The 15,898-nt window shown below is 36.1% G+C and overlaps 1 protein-coding gene across 1 annotated transcript in view; it reads left to right on the plus strand.

The window, feature by feature from the left end:
• LOC124555351 overlaps positions 1-15,207 on the plus strand; it is a 264,383-nt gene extending 249,176 nt beyond the window's left edge. The window contains exon 4 of the mRNA XM_047129231.1: positions 9,614-15,207. Coding sequence (XP_046985187.1) covers positions 9,614-9,736 — 123 coding nt within the window. The 3' untranslated portion in view covers positions 9,737-15,207. The remainder of the gene's footprint in view (positions 1-9,613) is intronic.
• The last annotated feature ends 691 nt before the right edge of the window (positions 15,208-15,898 follow it).

Here is a 15,898-nt window from a genome sequence, read left to right on the forward strand (position 1 = left end):
GGATTGAACCGTCGTCCTCCCGAATGCTCGGACAACGGTGCTACGTAAAGAATAGTGTTATAGTTTGGTACAGGGCACCATGTTTTTGATTCTACATCGATCCTCTGGTTTTTTATCAAACAAGAGTCAGAAGAGCTCTGCTAGCCAAACAATGACATGAACCGCGATAATGTTGTTCATGTTTGTAAAAATTTAGAATCAGCTGTTTGGCATTCGCATGTTGTACAGGTGGATCAGCTGAATCGGTGAGTCTGCAAACAAGCAGATAGCCAACCTGCAAAGGAGACATGTATTGAAATGATTCACCAAACAAAGGCGTTCAAAAGGTTTCTGTTAAATGTCAAGTAGCGTTTCGATATGTTGCCCAGTCATCGAACTTGTGTCTGATGTTTTGCCTCCTTATTTTCTTCACTTGGATACAGTAACGTATTTAACAACCGATATAACTTACCGTTTCGATAAGCAAATTTGGCTAAATCCCTGCCAATACTGCAAGCAAAACACACACACAGACACACACTGAAAGCTTTGGAAACTACATCGATGAAATTCACCAAGCGCGGATCTCTGACGTAGTGGAACTCCACCAAAAAGTATGCAAAATCAAGCACTTTCAGTAAGTGTCAGATATGTACAGTTTTGTGAAATATACGTTGCTATGCCGTAAAAAGTTTAGATGCAGACCTTCACAGCACTTCCTCAGGGTGCATTTAACTGCCGTTTGACGACACAGCGCGCTGATGGAGAACACTTCTTATAAATTCCAATAATTAACGATTCTGACTGTGGCTGCACAAGATGGCGCAATGACAAGCTGGACTAGTAATCGAAGAGAGGGGGTTCTGATCCCAGTACGGCCATGCTGAGTAACCTGCAACATCCTCGCTAGTGGTTTGTAGGCCTTCATCTTCGGCACATCGGTGATAGCCAACTTGCTGAATCACTCTAGACCCACTGTATCCATTCGTTTATTTACACCAGATATCATAGTATCTTGAAACTAATGCTGTATTTTCACATCAGTGCATTTAGTAACAATTCTTATGTTTCTTTAATCCGTGTTATGTTACAGCAAAAACTCTCGATTGTTTACTGAAATTGGTTTAGTTTACCTGAATCGGACTATGTGCGCAGAAACTATGCATCTACAAAATCGCCTTTCCATACACACAGATCTGCAGGCGTCTAATTTCCTCAATGAACTTGACGACGTAAACACAATAAATAAATTCCTAATATTTCAATAACTGGTATAAGACATTGAAAAGAAGTCTTCCTCAAATTACAGTACGCAAAGGTAAAAGTATAGAGGAAGCTTAGGACTGGTGATCATGACAGCACTCTGTACATCTGGACCTATCTTATTATGTCACCTAATTCCATCCAGTTAAGTGGGTGCTTCTTTACCAAAAAGAAATTCACAGGCTTCTGATTAATTTTGAAACAAGCACCACGAATAGAAAAATTAATGGAAACTCACTTCCATTGGATTACTATACAGTATAACTTTCACTCTGTAATGGTGATGAAAATTAAGAAAGAGACATACATATTTCGCCATAAGGACATGTTTCGATATTCTCAACCAGCGCTCGCTCGTGAGGGTTCTAGAATCCCAGAGCAACATTGTTCAAAGATCACCCCACTAACTTTAAATTAGTAAGTGATCTGCTTACAACGTCTTTTAATAGTCATACAAGGTGGAGGATGCTCCGTCATGTCCAAGAGATACCTCAGTTATGTGGCAATGTCGTTACATCAAGCTGCAGATAATAGAGGAAAAGGTGTAAATATGGACACTCTTTTTTGTTTATGATTTAAAGGTACTTCGTTTTGTAAAAATTCTAGATTTTATACCTTCATTAACAACTATAACAAGTTTAAAAATGTTGAGAGGCGAAACAACGATTAGTATCCATTATTTCTATTCGAAAACAAAGATTTACAAAAAGCTTGTAAAATGGAACTTTAAAAAAATGGTAGTGCAAATACGGGCGTCCATAAAAAGGTGCGAGAAATCTTTTGAAATATTTTAATGTAATGGGTTAAAACAATAAAAAATGGTAGACTAGTCTACAAAAACCAACTTTCGTACATTTATGCATGAAATCTGAAATTATTTACGGTAATCATAAACGTAAGTAGCTCCTTCACAGCCAGCACAATCTAAGTGTGCCCACATTTGGCACATAACACATTTAATGTACATCTCTCCTCTCCTGTCTTGAGAGAACTTTTTATCACAAAAGATGCAATTGTATCACTTGAGTCTGGTGTATCCCCATCGTTCACATCAAGCTCATTATCACTGTCCACAAGGTGAGAGCTGCAGGAGCCTGAAGAGTCCGATGATAAATCAGATAGTTTTGTAGAATAAACTTTCTCTTTTTGAAGGCCTTTAGAATTTGCACCTCTGTCAGCAGGTTGGCTTCTAACCCTAGAGAAATTCAACGACGTCTTCTTGACATCACTTTTGTCAAGCGACTTTTTCAACTGATCTTTGTGTGGCGTTCCAGTGACGTGGCAGGCAGTTGCTGCTTTTTGTCCCTGTATTGTGGTTTTCTCCTTAATGCTGGGGACAGGAGATATTTAGAATGGTGAAACTGCATTTGTTGAAGTCCCAGGAGAAGTCACTGGTGTTTCAATGACTTCGTCAACTGGCATAGCTAGAGCTTGATGTGGTTATACATCAAGATAACTCGAAGAAGAAGCAGATGACGTCGATGATCCAGAGATAGCAAGTAGAGGAGCATGTGATCCAGAAACATTAGGTCTATGTTCCTATGTGGAGCAATTTTTCCTGCAACCAACTCAGCAGCTATGAAATCAGCGTTGGTGAAGATGTAACGGTTCATAGGGTATAACCCAATTACCTTGAATTCGTTTATTGCTATCTCAGCTGATTGGGTACAAAGGTAGGCTTGGCCAGAAACCTCCACAAGGTCGTAAGGTGTGAGAGGATGCCCATTGTGATGCAACCATATTCTCACTGCCTCGTTGTAGTACGTTTTCAGAGGTCCCATGAACGTCATATCTAGAGGCTGCAGTTTGTGGGTTCAATGTTGAGGAACTGAGATGATAGTCACGTGGTGTTCATTCACCAAGTCAATCACATCTGGATTTCGAACGTGGCTATAATGACCATTCAAGATGAGGAGAACAGACCATTGTTCAGTCGGACATGTTTTCTCAATGAAATGAACAAACTATTTGGTGAACAAATTGTTTTGAACCCATACTGATGGATAGGTTCTAACAATTGAACCAAAGGGTTAGCCTCTCATTAGAGCTTGGGACATGTTCATTCTAGGGAAAATTATCATCAGTGGGACATAATGTCTTGAAGTGCTCATAACTGTGATTGTAGTCCCCCTTTCTGCAGACGTTAGAGCTTCAATTTGTTTCTTCCCTTTCATCCCCATCACTTTTGGAATTTTTCTTTGGACAATGGACAGGCCTATCTCATCCATGTCATACAGTTGGTCTGCTGGATATGAGTGTTTGTGGAAAGCGTCTGCCAACAAATCAAAGAAAACCATCCTATTCTATTTATTGAAGCCTAAGGCTCTGTCATATGAAGTTCCACAAGGTTTGCGAATTGAAGCCGGTCCTTGTGTTTCTCAAGAAAAAAGTGAGCCCAAGCTCATCCTGCTTCTCCTCCTTTGAAAGGGGTTATCAAACTATTTCATTGGGCAACTGAAAATGCCATTCTTCTCAGATCTGCCAAAGTGCATCCAAAGAATTTTCGCTCCATCTCAAGGAGATAAGAAACGAGCTGGTTTTCGAGGTCTGCATTTAAAATTGGTTTCCTTCCAAACTTTGTCTCTTGAACTGCTTGCTCAGGGATTTTATCACATCTAAGGAATCTCTGCAAAGTGGTACGAAGCACTCCGAATGTTCTTGCAGCACCTTTCACAGAAGCCTCCATTGCTTTCACAGCAGCTATGGCATGTACCATCTGAGATTTATCCCACTGATGCCTCTGGTTCTTACATTCATAGCACTTCTTCGTGATCAGTATTCTGCAAGGACAAACAAAAGCACTCAGGTCTATTATCGCAACTTGAAAATACTATTTGTTTGTTTGTTGCTGTGTGAGTTGTATATATGAAATTTAAACAAAATTCGACTAACCATATACGTAAAAAAATTATTTAAATCTTTTACATTGTTTAAGAGAAGAGATGGTGTAATTATGGGCGCTCCTTGAATAGGGGCGCATTTTTAAACCAACCCAGTGGGCCCGTATTTACACCAACCATTCTTAAGCAACATGGCCACCACCATGTCAAACCTAAAAGCATGAGTAACATGAAACGTCTTTCTAAAAGTAGCTTAGGATTCCTTTATTCCAGATATCACTGAGAAATTGTTTTGAACTAATCAAAGAATATAAAAAGAAAACGATTTCACATACCTGCCAAACGTTTGCAGTTCTGAACAAACACCAATTCACACAATAACTGACGCTGTGACTACACTGCTTCAAACAATGCTTCCAACTGTTCACTGCTACGGTCTGTCAACAACAGGCACCGTTTTCGGTCCTGGTCGCCAGACCGCAGCACTTCCCATACCCTCGTAGTGAGGGGTGCCCATAATTACACCTGTGCCCATTTTTACGCCGTTTACTATATGAATCGGAACGGCTATCGAGTTGCTGAAGATCTAGGTTCTGCTGTTTGCTTGCAATTTTGACGAGAGTTATAATAGTACTGTAACTGCCTTTTAAAATAAAAATCGCTTGCACCAGAGTTTAAATTGTGACTGTTTGGCGTGTGTAACAGTCAAATGCGTTTGAATTGGCCTGCTGAATCTCCAGCACTGATCCTAATGCAAATATCTGTGACTGCCTGGAACAACTTATCGAACGCCAGTGACGAGGACCACGCTATATAACCACTTTCCTCAGACTAAAAGTGACAATTAAAAGCCACCGCCGCAGATTAATTAACAGCAGTTCAAAATACTAAAACGAACTTTCTGAAAGTGTGGACATTCCAAATTTTGGAGGCCCTGGAAACAGCGGGAGCATGTGTCCAGCTCAATCTGGGTTGCTACATACATTGCAAACTCACACTTGTATAGCCCCTCGCACAAAGCTGGCGCCCCATTGCCGCCCAAGGCTTTCCGCTACTGCCAATAAGTAAGACCTTGTTGAAAGTAGGTTTCTCTACTTTCCTTCGTGTGCAAAGTGCTTCATTCCTTTCTTTATTACTTAAATAGATGGAGTTTTGAAACGCAAGTAGACTTCGTATGTGACTATTCAGTTACATAACTGGTCTGAGGAACGACCATTCATTTGCAAACGGAGGAGCAAATTTTAGAAGGATAGACATCAAAGGGAGAAAACAGTGCATTTACATACAGGGTGTTTTCCAATTCATGTTATGCACTTATAGATATTGTAGATGGGACTTGGCAAATCAAGCTTTACATAGAAGCCCATGTCTGGAAACACCATGCATTGACGCTACAGAGCATCAAAGCGATAGGCGCCGATGCCTGTAAATGTATGTGTACACAGGGTGATTCGGTCATGATGTTGCAAACTTTATAGGATGAGGGTGAAGTGTAAATATATCAATTTGAGGTAAGGGTCCTTGTACCGGAAAAGAACGAGTTGAAAGCTATAGGCAGAAACCGTTCTGATATCTCTGACAATGAGGTACATGTACTGGAACTGTTGTTGCTAACATTGTAGGGTAGGCTACTTTCAGATGTGGTAGTATAGACAAACACAAGAAAAAGGTCTAGTAAACATGGCTCTAAAGTGCTTAAGAGCTGTGAGCTTTGTTCCATACAGGAAATGTGTTTCATGGCAGCAAAGATGAACAAGTGCTAATAGCTCTCCTCAGGAATGTATTTTAGAGCCCATGTTCAATGAATATTTTTCTTCCTTCTTTTAGTCCATACTACCACCTCTGAAAGTCGCCTAGCCTGCAGTCTTAGCAATAACAGTACCAGTATATGTACTCCACTATCAGAGGTATTAGATCTGTTTTCGCTTATGACTTTCGATTCGTTCGTTTCCTATAGACGAACCCTTACCTCAAACTGATAAATTTATCCTTCTCCACCATTCTACAAAGTTAGTAACATCATGACGGAATCAACCTGTACACGTACATACATTTACAGGCGCCGGCGCCTATAATATTGACGCTCTGTGGCGTCGGTGGATGACGTTTCCGGACTTAAATTTGATTTACTGTGGTTCCCTTTCCAATCTCTACAAGCGTGCAACAGGAATTGTGGAACATCCTGTATATATTCCGCAAGCCACCATACGATTCTCGGCGGGGAGTACGTTACACCACTGCTGCTTTTCCCTTTACCGTTCCACTCGCAAATGGCGCGTGGAAGAAATGAATATCTATATGCTTCCGTATGAGACCTTATTTCCCTTATCTTGTCTCTTAGAGGAAACTGTGAGTACGATATGAGGAATAATTTTAGAGACGATAATAAAATTACTTTATTCTCTGGTAGGTAACACCTACAACTTCTTCATATTTCGTGTGGAATAACGAAAGAATCGCGTCGTGTATGAGCTCTTTTATGGGATGGAAAATTAATCTCATAAACTCTTGGACAAGGTGCTGGCTATGTATTGCTATTGTAGCCAGATCTGGGTCACATGCACTCTCTTCGGTCGCTCGTATGCCAATCGACATAATAAGGATGCAGTACTTGGCATGAGTAAGACAACAAAACAATTGAACAACAATTTTTTTGGAGCAGCGGATAATGACTTTAAGGACTTGATTGAATACACGTTAGGCATACAGGCTCGACTGGAAGATAATGTCGTGCGCAATCCAAATGCTAGATACTAGCTAAGGGGTCAGTCTTTCTTATACTTATCAGTTCCTGTACATCTGAAGATCATTACTGTTTTCCTTCATGATTAGATTAAATGGGGGGACAAGGAAGTGGCTAAGTGGCGTGGGTAATGTTAACTCATAGCAAGCTGCCCCTGATTAAAATACCGATTTATTATATAACATGATCCTCTCACTACTTCACAAATATGTGTTACAATTGGCACAGTGGCTTTGTTATTTACCTGACGTGACATTTACTTCAAGAATAGGACAGCAAGGACACAATTCAATCAGATGCAGCCTAGCTTATCGGGATACAGACTAAAGAGATAGTAAAATTATTTTCACACACGTGGCTTGCAGCATGGATGCGAGCAACAGTTAAGCTACAGTGATCCAGTTACAAACATGGAAAATATGGAAGAGCCTAGAGTGTATTTCAGAGTAATAGGAGGGGGGTTGTTGTTTTGAGGGAGGCGACCAGACAGCGAGGTCATCGGTCTCATCGGATTAGGGAAGGCCAGGGAAGGAAGTCGGCCGTGCCCTTTCAAAGGAACCATCCCAGCATTTGCCTGCAGCGATTTAGGGAAATCACGGAAAACCTAAATCAGGATGGCCGGACGCGGGATTGAACCGTCGTCCTCCCGAATGCGAGTCCAGTGTGTAGGAGGGGGGGGGGGGGAGGAATGCACAGATGTGTCCTGTGTATTTATTGCTACCGCATATAAAGGCACAGAAAGTAGAACCCAATGGTGACCAGAAATCGTCCATATATGTAGATAACCATCTTCCTTGCTAATTCTTCTTTTATTATGTGCTACAATTAGTGTCATAGGAGTGAACATGTACACAATAGCCAGTGTGGTGCAGGATGAGCACATATCAGTTAGTTATGAAAAATTAATATAGCTTTCTCAAGATTCCGTTTAGACAGGCGTATGGAGGCTCAGGACGAAACGATTTGTGCAATTAACATGGTTTAAGTGAACTGCGACTGAGTTAGAGAGCATGTGTTGGTGGGTGGCCAGAATCTATTAGACACACAAAGAATTGAGTGTAGACCAAACGAATAAATGAATTGGAATGTATAACTTGTGGCTAGAAGGAAGGGAGGATGTAGCCAAAAAATATAACATATCTTCATACTATGAATCCCTGCAGGGACTCAAGGCCTAGTGGTCTCTACTTAGAACAAAGCATGCTACACAGTGCACCTAAAAATCATACGAAATAAACAGAAAAATTCCGACTAATCATGGTTTGTGGACATTAAATGCCATTGCAATGAATAACTGATCTCAAATAAGCGAAATATCAAATCAAGACGGCTCTACATAATACATTATCCAAACACATCCATTACTTACCAGCCCTGCTTGGACAGTGAGCCAAAAGCCAAGTCTCCAGTGCGTTGGGACCCCAGTCAGCTGGAGGTGGGAAGGAAGAGGCACCTGCCAATACTTGTACCTCGTGTCAAGTCGAAGCATTCACCTCCTGTCCCTGAGCTATGTCTCTGGTTCACTGGTCCACCCCCCCCCCCTCCCTTCCCCAGTAGTCCAAATACTATGTTGGTAATACAGCCCAATGACATAGGATACTCTCTGACTACAGAGAAGTGTGGTTCAAAACATTCACTAATTCTGGGATACACAACCACACAAACAAAGGTGGGGAACGAGGAAGAAATGAACTGCATAAAGGGTAAATAAATAAATAGACACATGAGCATCCTTCCTTCCCAGAGGGAAGGTGGATGAAATGGTCACAAAGAATGCTTATAGGGAGAAAAATGTCAAAGACAAGTTGCTGGAAACAAATTGCTGCACAAATTGCATACAGCTTTAATGAAAGAGTACGTACTGATACCTTTCAATACCATTAAATAGTTCATAAAAACTTAAAATGAGATAAATTTAGAAGTGATAGGTATCTCGTACTGGTCTTTAACAACTAATTTTTACATTGATTAGCATTAATGTGACTTCAATAACAGTAACCCAATTTTCTTTCCGAAAGGAATGACAGGACCTGCAGACAACATTCCTGCAAAATTACCAACATTTTCAAAAGTTCTTTATACCTGCATAACTACTACAAGTTTTGGATCTGTTAATTGAATTGAATTTTTATAGTGAAATTGCAACTGACAATTCATGCAATTAGTATGCCTTCATTCAGAGCTATTTTAGAATCAAGTGCGTATTTTGATGTATACAAGAAGCACCAAAAGATACTCGTAAATTGTTTTTTTCCATTCTAAAATGATTTTCCAATGACCCCTCATCACATGAATGTAATGATTTTATCAGGGTATTCGATTTTTTTGGGTCCTTTTCCTATTTTTCTTCACTTCCTTAAGTTCTTAAGATAAAATAAATGCCACTTCATTGCCACCCATATGCAATACTTCATTTGACATCGTGTTGTAATCTGTAACCAGCAGAAAGTTTAGCTGTACATGTACAAAACTGCAGCTGTTGTCTGAGGGTGGTGTTGGGAATCACATATGCAAGTTTTGAAACATCTAAGGAAATTAATAACTCTGATATGTAGTGGCAAAATTCATGAAGAGGTTTGTAAAAACTCATTAACTACTTCAGAATTTTACACAAATAATTTTTATAGTAGCCTAATACACATTATATTTACTTTAATAGATGAAGACTGACATTAGCAACATGTTAAGCATACACTATTTTAACATTGACTGTTATTAATCTTGTGTATCTACCTTTTTCTCAACAAAATATTTAACTTTTGGCTTCCATATTTGTTAATTTTTGCAGAGCCGATACTTTGACTGTGAATATGACCAGAATGAGCAAGAGAAAACTGATGGAGGGCTTAGTGCTGGAACCCCAATGTTCATCTCTGAAGTCATCCACGGAACAGCCTGCAGCATTCTTTGAATGCATTATCATTGCAGAAAGGCCTAAAATATCAAAAACTAATATAAAAATTTAAAAATAATAAATATAAAAATATGTCAATTGAACTGCTTATATATGAAATGCAGTAATGTAATACATAATCTGCTTCATTGTTTTAACTATATCATGAAGGACAAGTTCCACTATATTTTATTCTTTATATGGGTGTGTTTTATTGTAGCTAATATGACATATTATGACAGCAATACTGGTAGACACAATATCAAAATTATATCTGGAGTTTTTCAGAGTTGTAATTTTACACAGTTTTTCTTTGAAGTCTGGTATTAGAAAATGTAATGTAGGTGGGTGTTGGAAGACACCCTCACACAAGCCACCAACTAATTATACATAATCTATCAGTTTCTCATCATATAAAAAATTAATATAGCTTTTACATTCAACAAAGGTAATAATGAATTCAGACAGCATATCTTAAATTCATAAATTGCAGACAGTCTTTGTCTGAATACTAGTTAATCTTATATGGTGAATACCAGTAACAAGCTGTCAGTCATGCTTTTCTAAATATGTGTTCTATGTTAACAGTGGCTATATCTATAGAAACTTTGTATGTTATGTATGTAATCATAAAATCTCAGATGTTGTAAGGAAACGTAAAATATCCAGTAAAGTCAAAATTTGCAGATATGATGTAAGTGATATGATATATTACGACTATATATTAAGTGCCATGTATTTTATATATGTCTACAAATCTGAACAAGAACAATATTATCACCAATTTGTTGTGAAATCAGACAGACAATTATTTCACTCATTTCATATTCTCTGGAAAAAAGTACAGACACATAATGGTTTCACTCATTTAATATTCTTCATAAAAAAGTATATGAACCAAAGCAACATATATTCTGTTGCAGTCAGTTAAGTTTCATTAAGACAAAGGTTGTCATACTTCCCTCAAATGATGGCATGGGTAGTAACATTACTTATTTATAATTCAGAGATGGCAACAATGAGTGAAAAAAACATTGGTGAATGTTGTTTGCTCTGTGGTTATTATGGAGAGATATTAGTCATGATGTTCAGCCAAAATCTCTTTAAAATGTTACTACTTTTTAGTTTATTAGAGAAAATAAAGACAGTTCATGTGACTGTAAAAATAGTGCAGTAATCTTTCAAATGATTTAGTATATATCATACATGTGTAGATTACTAAATGGTACTATGTATTTATCCAGACATTTACTGTGTGTATCTTTTCCCGCTTTGGATGTTGATGTTGATATTGATATTGGGCTCACAAAATGTTTGCACTAAATGACTGCATTATTGAAGTGGCACAACACTTTATCTGACCTATATGGTAATCATTGATGTGCTGCCTCTGACTTCTGTAGTGTGTAGTCTGTAATATATAAGATATACAAAATTCTGAAAGCTCTATAATATCTTTTCTAAGGTGGAAATTGTAACTAAGGTCTGCAATTTATAAAAATATATGTGTTGTTTATACAGGATGATCAGAAACTTTCTGAAAAGCTCTGCAAGGGTCTTGTAGGAAAGGTTGTGCTAAGAAATAATCGTTAAAAAATTGGAGTTAATGAGCATTGAAATTAGCCAGTCAGACCATTGTGTGGGCAAATACAAGTGGCCCACCAGATACAATTAGTTTCAGTTGTTCTCCTAGTGGAGGCAACAGCACATGAGACTGTTAAGCCTTTGGAGCAGTTTTGATCCACATTACCATTTCATGTCCAATCATTGTAAAACTCTCTTTTTCAGTTTGAGGAAACAAAATTAAGAACACATTTAATGGCACTTTTTATGATGGGCCACTTGAATTTGCATTTGAAACGGTCTAACTGGCTAATTAAATCAGAAATGGTGCAACTTACTAAATTTTTTTCTCAACAATTATTTCTCAGCACAACCTATCCTGCAAAACCCTTACAAGCTTTTCAGACTGTTTGTGGCCACCCTGTATATGTATTTAGTGTATTGAAAACGTGGAAAATTGTAGTTTATAATTATTATACTATTTTGATTTAGTTTGATAATTTATCATGAAGGTTATTTGTAATGTGAACCAAAGTAGTAGCTATAAATTGAATACACATACCCATTCTGCATTCTATTTTACAACTCTGCTTAAAAGAAAATGAAAGAAAGAAATTTTGGAGTGACAGAGCAGCCAGTACAGATAAAGAGCTTTTAAACATGAGAGAAGAGTTGATTTACAAACAGTGATTAACTACAAAATTTATCATAGACTGTCAGCTACATTCAGATGTAGAACTGTTGTACTCCAAACAAATACAGAATAGGTGACTCATTTAAAACCTCTAACTCCTATAGTTTTGCAGCTGGTGATTTTAGTATTGGTCTGTCTAAATTTAACATGCAAAACAACATGCACTATAAATACTAACAATGTACTGAAAAAATGAAGGAAATGCATATAACAAATAAATCATTTGTTAAAATGTAGCTTTTATTATTTCAATACATTGCAACTGTAAGTAACAAGTACATAAAAATCATAGATCTGAATTTAAACTTAACTACAATTTCAAGATATAAAACTGCATTCACCTGAAATATTAACTATTTTTCACATCTAAAATAAATATACGGCAGTTTTTGTAAGTGAGATTCCCTTACCAGGTAATACTTCACAGTTGTTCATAATAGTAAACATTTGTCTATGAAATGAACTTTTCAGGTAAAGTCTTTTTTAATATTCATATCAAATTTCAACAATAATATTTTTTATTCATATCCTAAGATTTTCATTGAAAACACACAAAGAACATATCTCAAAGGTATCTGTGAAGATCATTATAAGTATCACGTTTGGATCTGTTTTCATTTACAGGATGTGATTAACTTTAACCATAGAAAGATATTTCTTAATAACCAAAAAAGTAGCTGCAGTTGAAGGAATTGGACACTAATCAAAAATTTCACTTAATAGTGCATTAGAAATATGTTAAATCATTTCATTAAGTACCATACTTTCTAAAGATATATTTAAAATAATCGTAAAATGTGAGTAGGTGCTCTGCCTATAACGGCAAGGAGTATCATTACATATAATATCAATACATGAAATTATATTTCTTAGCACTCATTAATATCTTATTGACCATCAGAGTGTTGGTGCTACAAGAGTACTAAAGCCAACCTGCATTAATCATATAATATGTCTTGTGTTAATAAAGGAAACACGCTTCTCTCTACCTGTATTGAACTGACTAATTCTGAAGACAGTTTCACGAAATATTAACATACAAAAATGAGTTGCTTGTGTATATCACTATGCATAAACAAGTGGTTCAGTTACAAAATGTCTATTGTAACTAACTATTCTTTCGTTATGGATGATCGTTTTTTATTGTCCTCTGATGACTGAAAATGTGTTTCCCTTGTTTTTTTTCGTAATTTACTTAAGTTGCTGCAAATTATCGTTTTTTAACTATTATGGAAATTTTGTAATGTAATTAGAAGCATTCATAATTATAATACACTACTAGAAACGTTTCTTTGCTGAAATACTGACAAGCATGTTATGTGTATGGTTTTTAAACTGAATAGATAATAAAAACAAGTATGCATTTGCATAAAAGAGTATTTAAGTAGGCATCTCATTATTAAAAGTGCAACAAAAATGGGAATCCTATAAAGTATTTGATTGATATACACTCTGAATAAATTGTAGGAAGTAAAAGTTGCTGTTTATTACTATTCTTAATTCTGTAAATTTACTTTCAATTTTGAACACTGAAGTATTATAATAATCTGCCATTCACTTATTTTAAATTTCAACGAGTATTCGATCTATATTATTTCCCATTTAGACCTCTCTCTACCTACAATGATTCCAGTTGATGCATTATTATATGCCATATGAATTTATACTTCTCCTTTCTCTATTTCTCAGTGACTTCACATGCACCAAGTTTTAAATATTCCCAAGTAATATCTCTAATTTTGCAGCAATATGTTAACTACTGCTTATTTTTCATTTTTTTCTTTAATACATCTGATAGTTCGATTTCTCATGAATTGGGAAGTATCTATGCTTACTGTGCTGCTACTGTCATGCAATCTTCACTGTATAATATTGTTGTAACGTTGTTATATCATGATGACCTTGTTGCAAACAGTTTGAACTAGCATAAAGACTTAGAGTTTTTACACAAATTAACTGACTTATTTACAGGCTTTCTCTTCTGGATACAGAATATGTTGAATAAATTCCTTTTTTTAAAATGGGAAAATTCAATTGTTGCATTTAAGGTTCACTGTAATGTATCATTTATTTGAAAGTGGAAATTGTGTTAGTGCTAATATTTGTTACAGAATGATATGCTTGAATCAATTTACGCTTCAGACTTGACATCTACTTGAAATCAGATCATATGATCTACCTCTGAATGTGACTATGGAGGCAACAGGAATGAGCAGTATTTATATTTTTATGTAAATGCTTGACTGTGCTAAATATTACTTAGGCAGGAAAGAAATGTTTAGCATATACTTTTCAGATTTTATTTGAATTTTATATGCATGTTTCAGTCTGTGTAATTAGTTTATGTGCAATATTTTCAATGTTGTTGATGCATACAATCAGAACACTAACATTGTAACATTTTATATGCATGTTTCAGTCTGTGTATTTACTTTATGTGCAATATTTTCAATGTTGTTGATGCATACCATCAGAACACTAACATCGTTAGAACTTCTGTGAAAGACAAGAATGCCTAGATATACTGTTGTTAATTATTATTAAATGAATGAATATCTGTTAAGTTAAAATAATTTTTTTTATTACAAATTTTAAATATCTCAGAGCAAGTACAAATGAGAGGTAGTGTGAAATTGTATTACTGTAATAAAATCTACACATCTGCAATGATCTTCATAACAGAAAATGTATACTGAAATACGTTGTAGAATTTTGAATGCAGAAGGATTTGGATTGCATTTTGAACCTGCTAAATAAGGATATAACAAATATCTATTACAACAGGGAAACGTGTTCAGAGAAAGGATCTGTTGTTAATTAATAGTGTATTGTATCAAATTTCAAACAAATATTTAAAATACTCTAAAAATTGAAAGTTTGCAGAATTATTAACAGAAATCTAAAAGTATTTGTGTGTTTTACCAGCAGAGCCAATAAAATCACAGTCTTGATGATGGTAGCAGGAGCAAATAAGAGCTAGTAAAAATCAAATTTGGGCCTAGAGTTACTGAACCCAATTACAATATTTGTCATTGTTAATTTAAATTTCAGTGGAAAACTCAGGATTTGGATAAGTTGTTATAAAGGATGTTCTACTAGTTTATAAGCTGTAGGTTAACCTACACTAATACATTCTCACAAATAATAGAAGGGATTATTTTGTAAACATATGGTCAACAGTCTTAAAATAATACATTTCTGGAACATAGGCATAGTCACAAATAAATTACATCTCAGCTAACATTTGTACCTTTCAATGACAATTTACCTATTAAGAATGAAAATTTTATGCAAATAACGGCTTTAAATGAGGAAAACAAATAATTTCATTCATTAAACATTAGAAAGAGACAAACACTTATTGAAATATCGCAGAAGGATATTATTGTTTGATAGTTGATCCAATCTTCAAAAATTTCTCTGAATAGAACCAAGCAGGACAGTTTTATTAAAATAAATATGTAATTTGAGTACAAACATGGGATTGTGAAACTCTGGTGTAGAGAGCATGTTGAATGATATTGGGAAGTTATGTGTAATTTCCTTAAAACATGCATTAATTTTGTATTAAGTTTGGTGGAGACTGTGTTCAATACTTTTATATGTACATGTAAAGAGTTTGAATTACATGGTGGTCATCAAGCGTAGGGCCAACAGGGGAGATACTGTGCTGGAAAACATAGATAAATAAGACTAGTGGGTAAGTCTCTTTTTCCATTGTACCTTGGGAAATGATTAATTTATAACTGAGAGATGCGAAAGCCTAATACACAATATTACTAATGAAATGCATGACTGTCTTCTTCGCGGTTATGCGTTATCCTAAAATAACATTTTTTAAATGGAGGTAGGTAAGGCTAGAAAAATGATGTGCCATATTGTTAAAGGCACTGAATATTCCTCTATCAGAAAAACTGGTTCCT

Source organism: Schistocerca americana, chromosome X (genome assembly GCF_021461395.2).
Source record: "Schistocerca americana isolate TAMUIC-IGC-003095 chromosome X, iqSchAmer2.1, whole genome shotgun sequence".
Lineage (NCBI taxonomy): Eukaryota > Metazoa > Arthropoda > Insecta > Orthoptera > Acrididae > Schistocerca > Schistocerca americana.